Raw genomic sequence first — 12,192 nt, 5'->3', positions numbered from 1 at the left:
TCCTCTTGTACCATTTTGGCTGGATACAAAATTTTTAGAGTGTAGTGTTTACATTTCCATTTGTTTCCCTATATTTTTTACTTCTTTTATTTTCTGATTGACACATTCTTTTGTTTTGTTTTGTTTTTGTATATTTTTATTGGAGTTTGATTTGCAAACATATAGCATAACCACCAGTGCTCATCCCGTCAAGTGCCCCCTCAGTGCCCATTACCCAGTCACCCATCCCCCCACCCACCTCCCCATCCACTACCCCTTGTTCGTCACCCAGTCACCCATCCCCCCACCCACCTCCCCATCCACTACCCCTTGTTCGTTTCCCAGAGTTAGGAGTCTCTCATGTTCTTTTTTTTTTTTTAATTTTTATTTATTTATGATAGTCACAGAGAGAGAAAGAGAGAGAGGCAGAGACACAGGCAGAGGGAGGAGTCTCTCATGTTCTGTCACCCTCACTGATATTTCCCACTCATTTTCTCTCCTTTTCCCTTTATTCCCTTTCACTATTTTTTTTATATTCCCCAACTGAATAAGACCATATAATGTTTGTCCTTCTCGGATTGACTTACTTCACACAGCATAATGCCCTCCAGTTCTATCCACGTCGAAGCAAATGGTATTTGTCTTTTTTAATGGCTGAGTAATTTTCCATTGTATACATATACCACATCTTCTTTATCCATTCATCTTTCAATGGACACCAAGGCTCTTTCAACAGTTTGGCTATTGTGCACATTGCTACTATAAACATTGGGGTGCAGGTGTCCGGTGTTTCACTGCATCTGTATCTTTGGGGTAAATCCCCAGCAGTGCAATTGCTGAGTCATAGAGTAGTTCTATTTTTAACACTATGAGGAACCTCCACGTAGTTTTGCAGAGTGGCTGTAGCAGTTCACATTCCCACCAACAGTGCAAGAGGGTTCCCCTTTCTCCACATCCTCTCCAACATTTCTTGTTTCCTGCCTTGTTAATTTTCCCCATTCTAACTGGTGTGAGGTGGTATCTCATTGTGGTTTTGATTTGTATTTCCCTGATGGCAAGTGTTGCTGAGCATTTTCTCATGTGCTTGATGGCCATGTGTATATCTTCTTTGGTGAAATTTCTGTTCATTCTTTTACCCATTTCATGATTGGATTGTTTGTTTCTTTGCTGTTGAGTTTAAAAAGTTCTTTATAGATCTTGGATACTAGCCCTTTATCTGATAGGTCATTTGCAAATATCTTCTCCCATTCTGTAGGTTGTCTTTTAGTTTTGCTGACTGTTTCTTTTGCTGTGCAAAACCTTTTTATCTTGATGAAGTCTCAATAGTTCATTTTTGCTATTGCTTCCCTTGCCTTCATAGATGTATCTTGCAAGAAGTTGCTGTGGCCAAGTTCAAAAAGGGTGCTGCCTGTGTTCTCCTCTAGGATTTTGATGGATTTTTGTCTTACATTTGGATCTTTCATCCATTTTGAGTTTATCTTTGTGTATGGTGTAAGAGAATGGTCTAGTTTCATTCTCCTGCACATGGCTGTCCAAGTTTCCCAGCACCGTTTATTGAAGAGACTGTCCTTTTACCAGTGGATAGTCTTTCCTGCTTTGTTGAATACTATTTGACCATAGAGTTGAGGGTCCACTTCTGGATTCTCTATTTGGTCCCATTGATCTAAGTGTCTTCTTTTGTGCCAGTATTATACTGTCTTGATGGTCACAGCTTAGTAGCACAGCTTGAAATCAGGCATTGTGATGCCCCTGGCTCTGATTTTCTTTTTCAATATTCCCTTGGCTATTCGGAGTCTTTTCTGATTCCACACAAATCTTAAAATGATTTGTTCCAACTCTCTGAAGAAATTCCATGGTATTTTGATAGGGATTGCATTAAATGTGTAAATCGCCCTGGGTAGCATTGATATTTTCACAATATTAATTATTCCAATCCAGGAGCATGGAATATTTTTCCATCTCTTTGTGTCTTCCTCAAGTTCTTTCAGAAGTATTCTGTAGTTTTTAGGGTATAGATCCTTTACCTCTCTGGTTAGGTTTATTCCTAGGTATCTTATGCTTTTAGATGCAATTGTCAATGGGATTGACTCCTGAATTTCTCTTTCTTCAGTCTCATTGTTAGTGTATAGAAATGCCACTGATTTCTGGGCATTGATTTTGTATCCTGCCACACTGCCAAATTGCTGTATGAATTCTAGCAATCTTGGGGTGGAGTCTTTTGGGTTTTCTATGGACAGTATCATATCATCTGCAAAGAGGGAGAGTTTGATCTCTTATCTCTTGCTGTTTTAAGGATTTTCTCTTTATTTTTGGAATTTGCAAGTGTCACTATTAAATGTCCAGGTGTTGAACAGCTTTTATTGATTTTAGGGGGGTACCTCTCTATCTCCTGGATCTGTTTCCCTTCCCAAATTAGGGAAGTTCTCAGCTATGATTTGTTCAAATATGCTTTCTGAATCTCTGTCCCTTTCAGCGTCCTCTGGAACCCCAATTAAACATAGATTTTTCTTTCTGAGGCTGTCATTTCCCTTAACCTTTCCTCATGGTCTTTTAATTATTTGTCTCTTTTTTCCTCAGCTTCCTTCCTTGCCATCAACTTGTCTTCTATGTTCACTCACTCTTTCTTCTACCTCATTAACCCTCATCATTAGGACCTGCAGTTTGGATTGCATCTCATTTAATTGATTTTTATTTTGGCCTGATTAGATCTAAATTCTGCAGTCATGAAGTCTCTTGAATCCTTTATGCTTTTCTCCAGAGCCCCCAGTAGCTTTATAATTGTGCTTCTGAATTGGGTTTGTGACATCGAATTGTAATCCAAATTCTGTAACTCTATGCCAGAGAGTACTTTTTCTGGTTCTTTCTTTTGGGGTGAGTTTTTCTTTCTAGTCATTTTGTTCAGTGCAGAGTGGCCAAAAACGAGTTGTACTGGAAAAGGAGGGGTACCCTCTGTTTCTATATACTGTAAATCCCTCGACTTCCCCTAGAGCTTTCCAGTGTTGCTCGGTCAAGAACTTGCTCTTCCAAAAAGAAAAAAGAAAGAAAAGAAAGAAGAAAGAAAGAAAGAAAGAAAGAAAGAAAGAAAGAAAGAAAGAAAGAAAGAAAGAAAGAAAGAAAGAAAGAAATTCCTCTTCCCCTGTCCTTCTGGTTGGTCTTCTGTGGGTGGGTTCCGCTGTGCTCATTCTTAGGTGTGTAGGGGGCAGGGATCTGCCCTGCCCCCGCCAAGTGCTGGGCTCAGCGGGAATTGTTTACCCCCTGAGGCCCATTTTCCTGGCGTCCCCTCTCTATACCAGGCATAGGGTTACACCAGGAGGAACACATCACTGGCGGCGTCCAGCTCTCCAGCTCTAGAGTCATCTCCCACAGTAACTACCACAGTTTCCCAGTCCACACTGGCCTGGATGCTCTGGGGCGGGGGTTGCTGATCTGCACAGCTTGGGGGCACCGGGTAGCAGGGGAGTCCTCGCTGTCCTGTGCCCTCCCCACCTCCCCCCTGTCCCGCGGGGAGTGTAGGATCCTGGGCTGTGTCTGCACCCTGGGATCCGGAGCCTGTGCTGCTGGAATCGTGCTCCTGGGGCTGCGGCTTCTGAAAGCAGCAGGGCACAGCCCCCTCCGCCTGGAGCCAACACCAGAGCTTCTCCCGAGGCCCTGCAGGGCGTGTGCTCCAGCCCTTTACAGTCCTTGGCCTGCAGTCTGTGGCGCGCTCTCCCCTGGGTGCACGTCCTCTGTTAGTGACTCTGGGAGACTGGAGGCTCCACTGCCCTTCCTGCAGTTCTGCTCGATTTCCCTGCTAAGTGCCTTTCTGTCTGGGAAGAATCTGAGGCGGATTTTTAAAATTCCTGCTTCTCTGGGACTGGGCTTTCCTGTCCCAGGAAGTTTTCGCTGCCCGGCCTTAGCCCGGCTCCTCGCGGGGGGGGTGGGGGGGGGGGGAGGCCTCCCCCACTTGATTCTTTTTTATTTTTTTCCGCCTTCCTAATTTGTTAGAAGCGCAAACCTTTTTCTCTGTAGCATTCCAGCTGTTCTCTCTTTAAATCTCAGGTCGAATTCGTAGTTTTTCAGGATGATTTGAAAGTTATCTAGGTAAGTTGGTGGGCACAGGTGACTTGGGGACCCTACCCTTCACCATCTTGCCCCGCCCTCTGATCCATTCATTTTTTAGTGCAATGTTGTATAACCTTGTATTTTTTATTTTTCCAGATTTTTTCAAGACCATTTATTTATTTATGACAGAAAGAGCAAGAGCATGAGTGGCAGGGGAGGGGCAGAGGGAGAAGCTTACTTTGCTGATCAGGGAGGCTGACACCAGGGGGAAAAAAGCTGAGCTGAAGGCAAACACTTAACCAAATGAACTACCTGGACACCCTATGGTCTTTCCAGAGTTTTTTGTTATTTACTTCTAGTTTCATACAGTTGTGGCAGGAAAAGGTCCATAATATGATTTAAGTTTCTTTGTATTTGTTGAGGCCTGTTGTGTGACTTAGTGTGTGATTTATTCTGTAGAATGTTCCCTGTGTGCTTGAAAAGAATGTGTGTTTTACTGTTTTAGGAAGAAATGTTCTGAACATATCTGTTGAGTCCATCTGATCCAGTGAGTCATTCAAAGCTATTGGTTCTTCAGTGATTTTCTGTTTATTTGATATGCCCATTGGTATAAGAGTGGTGTTAAAGACTATTATTGCATTATTGTCAATTGGTTCTGTTTGTCATTAATTGTTTTATATATTTGGGTTCTCCCATATTGGGTTTATATATATTTCCACTTTTCTATCTTCTTGTTTGATTTACTCTTTTTGATTGTATAGTGCCCTTATTTGTCTTGTTACAGTATTTGTTTTAAATCTAGTTTGTCAAAAAAAAAAAAAAAAAAAAAAAAATAAATCTAGTTTGTCTGATATAAGTATTGCTATTCTGGCTTTCTTTTGACCTTCATTTGCATGAAAAATATTTCTCTGTCCCCTCACTTTCAATCTGCAAGTGTCCTTCAGCCTCTAATGAGTCTCTTGCAGGCAGCATATAGATGGGTCTTGTTCTTTTTATACATTCTGACATCCTATGTCTTTTGATTGGAGCATTTATTACATTGACATTCAAAGTAATTATTGATAGATATATATTTATTGCTATTTTATTACTTCTTTTACATTGTTTCTAAAAATTTTCTCTAATCCATTCTTGTCTTTGTTGCTTTTGGTCTCTCCTTTTAACTCAAAAGTTTCTTTTATGTATCCTGCATGGCTGGTTTTGTGGTCACAAAATCCTTTTGTTTTTATTTGTGTGGGAAATTATTTTTCTCTACTTGTATTATGAATGATAGACTTGCTGGACAGAGCATTCTTAGCTGCAGAATTTTCCCTTTCAGCACTTTGAATATACCATGCCATTTCCTTCTACCTTGCCACATTCTGTTGAGAAATCTCCAGTTAACCTGTGTTTTCCTTTGTATGTTAAGGATTGTTTTTTCTTAATGCTTTTAAGATTATTTTCTTTGTCACTATATTTCACAAATTTAAGTACAAAATGTCTTGTTGATGGCCAGATTTTGTTGATTTTGATGGGAGTTCTCTGTGTCTCCTGAATCTGAATATCTGTTTCCTTCCCCAGATTAGGGAATGTTCAACTATTATTGCTTCAAGTAAATTTTGTGCCCCTTTTTTTCGTTACTTCAACTGGGACTCCTTATATTACAAATGTTATTATATCTGATGGAGTCACTGAATTCCCTATGTCTATTCCCATGTTCTGTAATTCTTCCTTCTCTCTTTTTGGTCAGCTTAATCACTTTCCATTACTTTGTCTTCTAGGTTTATAATCTTTTCCTCTGCTGCTTTCAGTCTGCTCTCCCTTGCATCTTGTTTATATCTAATCTCATGGCATCATTTCATCTCTTATTCTTTTTTTTTTTTTACATCTTTTATCTCTGTGGTGAGGGTCTCACTGATTCCTGTATGCTTTTTCTCAAGCTCAATGTGTGTCCTTCTGTTTGGCATTGTAAATTCTCCATTAGGCATATTACTTATATCTGTTTCACTTAGATCTCTGCCTGTGTCTTCAACTTGTTCCTTCATTTGGGATAATTTCCTCTGTCCTTGCATTTTGTCTACATCTCTGCTTCTGTGTGTTAGAAAAGCAAGTTATTTCTCCTGTTCCTTGAACTATGTGGAAGTCATGTAGTGCCGAGGGTCTGATACTTCCAGGAGTGTCTGGTGTCCACTGCATGTGTTCTGCTGTTGTGTTGTTGTGTTTTGGCTGCTCTATCCATTAAGTCAATTGTGTACACAGGTTCTTCTTGTCTACTAAGGACAATGTTTGGTCCCTAGCCTGATTCTGGCAAGTTTTAACTTGGTATGCTCTGATCTGCATATGAAATGAGACCTATCACCACCTATACTAGAATTGAGGCCATGCAAAGCTCTCTGGTTAGGAAACATGGTGTGGGCAAGGGTTTGTGTTGGTGTTCTAGAGGTGGGAGTCTGCTGCACTGGCTCTCAGACAAGCATGACTCCAAAGGGCTGTCCCACCAGAGTGTAGGGGTATAAGACCTGGTGTATGCTAGTTAGGCAGCCTGTGTCAGTACTGCACTGCTTCCCACAGGAGGCTCTGTTTATGCTGCCAGGGCAGAAAAGGGAAATGGCATCAGCCAACTCCTTTTGCCCAGAGAGATGTCTCTGAGAATGCTGCCTCTGAGGGACATACTCCAAGAAGAGTGAGTTATCTCCTCTCCATGTGCCACAGGCACTCTTCAGATCACGGTTTCCATGCTATCTCTCTCTGGGTTATTTATCTGCCTATTCTCCTGGAGCAGTGCAGTGCCTTCTCAGGTCTATACCATCCAAGCCTGATGTCCTTTAAAACTCATGCGTTAAGCTCCACTGATTGCAAGAACTCACGAGTTGCAACCCCTCTCCTTTTTTCCAAGACAGCGTCTTTGGGAAACACTCTTGCATGTTCGCCAGTGTGCTCCTCTCTCTCTCACACTTGCTCTGCAACCATGGTTCCCTCCCCTCCACAGCTCCTGGAATCCATTTCTCCCCTAAACCATGTCCCCATACTTTCTACCTTCTTTGATGTTGCTTCCTCTCTCCCTTCATATATTGTGGAGTTTTTCTGACAGTCTTAAGGTCTATTTCTGGGTTTTTAGGATGATTTGATGGTTATCTGGTTGTGTTCATGGGATGAGGTGAGCCTAGGGTCCTCCTACTCCTCTCCCATCTTCCCCCAACTTACAGATGGGTTTTGATATATAGTCACCATTAGGTTTATGTATAACCTTTTCTGCATATCTATATTAAGTTGATTGTCATTTAAGTTTGAACCTATTTGTCACTCCTTTGCTCCCCACATTTTGGGTAGGTTTTATCATATATTATATCCTTTTATTTTGTCAGTTCATTGCCTCATTTTTTAAAAAAATACTCATTGTTATTGCTTTTGTGTTTCCTATCTTCAGGCTATCCTTCTGAGTCTCTCTTTTCCACTCAAAGTATCCCCTTTAATATTTCTTGCAGAATTAGTTTAGTGGTCAGGAACTTTTTAGCTTTTGTTTGTCTGGGAAATGCTTTATCTTTCCTTCTATTCTAAATGATAGCCTTGCTCATTAGATGCCATGGAGCCAGGATAGTTGGAAGCGACAATATGAAGAAAGACTCAGAGTCTCACTGAATTTTAGTCTGGGGGACAGGGGGACCAAGACTTGGATTTAGACTAGGACTTGGACTTGCACCCCAAGGTTTTGTCTCCTCCAGTTTTTATTAAGAGAGCTAGCAGTTTGGCTATAGGAATGATTAACTTTGGGAAGCAGAGAAAAATGTGTTTACTTCAAATGGTAAAAGAGTATTATGCTGAGTGAAATAAGTCAATTGGAGAAGGACAAACATTATATGGTCTCGTTCATTTGGGGAATATAAAAAATAGTGAAAGGGAATAAAGGGGAAAGGAGAGAAAATGAGCAAAACTATCAGTGAGGGTGACAAAACATGAGAGACACCTAACTCTGGGAAATGAACAAGGGGTAGTGGAAAGGGAAGTGGGTGGGGGGTTGGGGTGACTGGGTGATGGGCACTGAGGGGGGCACTTGGTGGGATCAGCACTGGGTATTATGCCATATGTTGGCAAATTGAACTCCAATAAAAAATGGTAAAAGAATAGGCTATCGGCTCAAGGAGGGGGAGTGGACGAGCTATATTTGGAGAATAATGTGGTCAACAGTCAGTGTGTCAATTCAGGACCTCATGTATCCCCAGTGTGCAAAAGACTATGGGATTCAGTCCTCAGATAAGCTCTGCAGCTGGTTCCCCACAGAGCATTTCTGTCTACATATTTTCACCATCAGCAGTTTGAATATATCATGCCCTCTGACTTGCAAAGTTTCTGTTGAAAAATTTTCTGCTAGTCTTATGGATTTGTCCTTGTTACTTACTATCCTCTTTTGTCTTGCTGCTTTAAGAATGTTTCTTTATAACTGAATTTTGCAAATATAATTACCATTTGTTTTGGTGTGGATCTCCTTTATTGATTTTTTAAATAATAAATTTATTTTTTATTGGTGTTCAATCTGACTGCTTTATTGATTTTGATGGGAGTTCTTTGTGCCTCCTTGATCTGGATAGCTGTTTTCTTCCCAAATTAGGGAAGTTTTCAGCTGTTATTTCTTCAAATAAAGTTTCTGTTCCTTTTCTCTCTCTTCTTCTGGGAACTCCTATTATATGAATGTTATTATGTCTAATGTAGTCACTGAGCTCCCTAAGTCTATTCTCATTTTATATAATTCCTTTTTGCTCTCTTTTGTTCAGCTTGATTACTATCTATTACTCTATATTCTAGGTCACTATTTTGTTCCTCTGCTTCTTCCAGCCTGCAGTTCTTTCCATCAAGCATGTTTCTCATTTCATGTATTGAGCCCTTATCTCTGCTATGTTATTCCTTATCTCTGTGTTATGGGTCTCACTTATATCTTCCACTCTTTCCTCAAGCACAGTGAGTATCCTTATGATTGTTATTTTAAATTCCTTATCAGGCATGTTACTTATATCTGTTTTGCTTAAATCTCTAGCTGTGGGCTTATCCTGTCCTTTCATTTGGGATAAATTTCTCTGTCTTCTCATTTTGTCTAAGTCTCTGTGTCTGTTCTCTGTATTAGGAAAGTCAGCTATGTCTCTTGTTCTTGAAGGTAATGGCCTATGAAGAACAGGTCCCGTATAGTGCTCTGATCTGTGGTGTTCTATGTTCCCTAGGTCATCACACTTCCTAGAGTGTCTCTATTATGTGCTGTGTGTTCTCTGCTGTTTGTCCTGGCCATTTTATTCCTTAGGCCAGTTGTCTGTAGAGGCTCTCTTACCTGTTGTGGGGAGTGTTTGGTCCATGGCTTGAACGTGGTACTTTTTAACTATCTATCTCTGGACTGATTGTGAAATGAGACCTGTCACCACTGCTACTGGAACCAAGTCTTTGCAAAACTCACAAAATGGGAGACACAATGTGAGCAGGGTTTTGAGGCAGTCTTCTGGGGATAAGGGGTCCACTATGCTAGGACTAAGGCAAGCTAGACTGAAAGGGATGGTTCCACCAAAGCATGGGGTGGTGGGGTTTGGTAAAAGCCAGTTAAATACAGAGTATAAGCACTGTGCTGGTTCTCACAGATGGCTTTGTGCTTATGTTGAGGGATAGGAGAAGGAAATGGTACCAGCCAGTTCCTTTGTTCCCAGAGGGGTCTCTCTATAAACACTGCCACTCTGGGATAGGCTCTGAGATGAGTAAATAACCTCCCCAGTCTGTGCCCTAAGCACTCTTCTAGTCATTGTTTCTGTGCTGTATGTCCATTGGTTGTTTGCCTGCCTTCTTTCTAGGAGCAGCCCCAGTGCCCACTAGGCTCTATGCCATCCAAGTCCACTGACCTTTAAAACTCCAAGTTTTAAGCCCCGCTTGTTGCAAAACTCAGGAAATTCCATCCCTCTTGTTTTCCAAGACAATTGCTGTGGGGATTTGTTTTCCCTGTGTGCTCCCCTGTGTGTTAGTCAGACTTTTGCCCTTCTCCATAGCCATGGATCCCTCTCCACCACAGCAGCCACAATTCGTTTCTCTCTCAAACTCCCTTCTCACTTTCTACCTTCTTCAATGTGGTCTCTTCTCTAACTTTAGTTAAGGACATTTTTTCTACCAGTCCTCAGGTCAATTTCTAGGCTATTCAGCATGTTTTGATGGTTATCCAGTTGTATTCATTGGACAAAGTGAGCCTAGGGTCCTCCTACTTCATCACCAACTTCCAACCATCAATCTCCCTGTAGGGAGATTTTTATCTATTTTAAAATTTTAATTTTAAAATTTTTATTATAAGATACAATATCATGAATTTTAAAACATTCAAACAATACAGAAAGGTGGTAAAAAAAGGAAATGTTATTTTTCTGCTTCTCTGATCCTCATTTTCCACATATTCATTCACTGGTAATCATTTCTCATAAATTACCCTTAAGAATATTGATATTACCTTTATCCCAAATGTGATGTGTGATCTATATAACATAATGGGGTCATACTGTGTTAATGTTTTTTATGTTACTTTTATTGCATTTAGCTTTCTATCTGGAGCATACATATTTCATACATAAATCAGATGCAACCTAAAGATACTAAGGATGGAGCTATTTCAAATTTGATGAGCTTTTTCTAATTCCATTCCATTCCCCTGAGTGTCTGACCTTACATAGAAGAAGTCCTATAGCCTTAACAGAGGGCCCATTCTAGTGAACCACATTCTTTCTATGTATATGGTTTAATTTTTGAGTATTGATTAGGAGCTATTAGAAGAGAAGTAATGGTTACTATAATGTGGTATAGTGAAAAGTAACAGAGGCCTGGGTTTGGATTCAAGTTTTTTTTTAAGACTTTATTTATTTATTCATGAGAGGCGCACAGAGAGAGAGAGAGAGAGAGACAGGAGGAGGGGGAAGCAGGCTCCATGCTTGGAGCCCAACATGGGACTGGATCCCTGGTCTCCAGGATCAGGCCCTGGGCTGAAGGTGGCGCTAAACCGCTGAGCCACCGGGGCTGACCTGGATCCAAGTTTTATTGCTTACTGTGATAAAAATAAATAAATAAAAAGATGTTTCAAACATCCTGTGAGATATTTTTCCCCCTTTAGAGATGAGAAAACAGACTACCAGGGAGAAGTGACGTATTTAAGGTCACACAGCCAGTATGTAGTAGAGCCAGAATACACGCAAAGGTCTGTTTCAACCAGCACCTACGTGGTTTCCTTTCTGCCATGTTGGCTTCTCTTTAGTATTACTATAAGGGTAGAGAGCATTTCTTCAAAGTGATTGCCACAAATTTTGACCAAAGCCTTGATAAAGGGTTATATACTCTGTTCTCTTTCCAGTATCCAAGCATCTCTTCTCTGACTCCTTTCATTTTGTCATATTCCCCCTTTTAGGAGAGAAGCCTTATAAATGCACCTGGGATGGCTGCTCCTGGAAATTTGCTCGTTCAGATGAGCTCACCCGCCATTTTCGCAAGCACACTGGCATCAAGCCCTTCCAGTGCACAGGCTGCAACCGTAGCTTTTCTCGCTCTGACCACCTATCCTTGCACCGCAGGCGCCATGACACCATGTGAGCAGCATAGACTGCACTAGAGGAGCTGCACTGGTCTTTTTTTGTGCATGTGCATGCATGCACAATGAGATCATTAACCATCTTTTCTTCTTTGACTTCAGCTTGCCTCGGAAATGAAGTAAGAGCAACTCACTAAGCCAGGTTGATGAGACAGTAGGGAAAGATAGATGATCTTCCATTCCATGGGGGTTCCTCATATTCCACATTCATCTCTCCACTGTCCAGTCTCCTGATTTTTCAGCCTTCCATGGGTTGAATTCCAGTGCATAACTCATAGTTGCCCTCCACTCCCCCACCCCACCTTTGCTCTATGATAAGACAGTTTCCTACCAAAACAAAATAAGAATAAAACTCAAGGCTGTAAACAAACATGCACTCATTTTTATTCCATTTTTTTCCTCTTATTTTCTAGAATTCTTATCCTTTTTTTTGAACCAGTACTTAAAAGTGGTTGGTAGTGTCTTAAAATGACTATTTTTTTAAGTTCCTAAACAGAAAAAAAGACATAACAATTTAGTTGGTTGGTAAGTTTTATAGGGATTTGTGTCCTGAATATAGGGCACATTCTCAGTGAATAAGCTGACCAACTCAAAGGTTTTATAAA

At 40.9% G+C, this 12,192-nt stretch overlaps 1 protein-coding gene across 1 annotated transcript in view; it reads left to right on the top strand.

The window, feature by feature from the left end:
* KLF8 (KLF transcription factor 8) overlaps nt 1-11,957 on the top strand; it is a 340,994-nt gene extending 329,037 nt beyond the window's left edge. The window contains exon 6 of the mRNA XM_072815549.1: nt 11,408-11,957. Coding sequence (XP_072671650.1) covers nt 11,408-11,589 — 182 coding nt within the window. The 3' untranslated portion in view covers nt 11,590-11,957. The remainder of the gene's footprint in view (nt 1-11,407) is intronic.
* Nucleotides 11,958-12,192: the final 235 nt, after the last annotated feature.

This window comes from Canis lupus, chromosome X (assembly GCF_048164855.1).
Source record: "Canis lupus baileyi chromosome X, mCanLup2.hap1, whole genome shotgun sequence".
Taxonomy (NCBI): Eukaryota; Metazoa; Chordata; class Mammalia; order Carnivora; family Canidae; genus Canis; species Canis lupus.
This window is presented reverse-complemented; position numbering and strand designations above follow the sequence as displayed.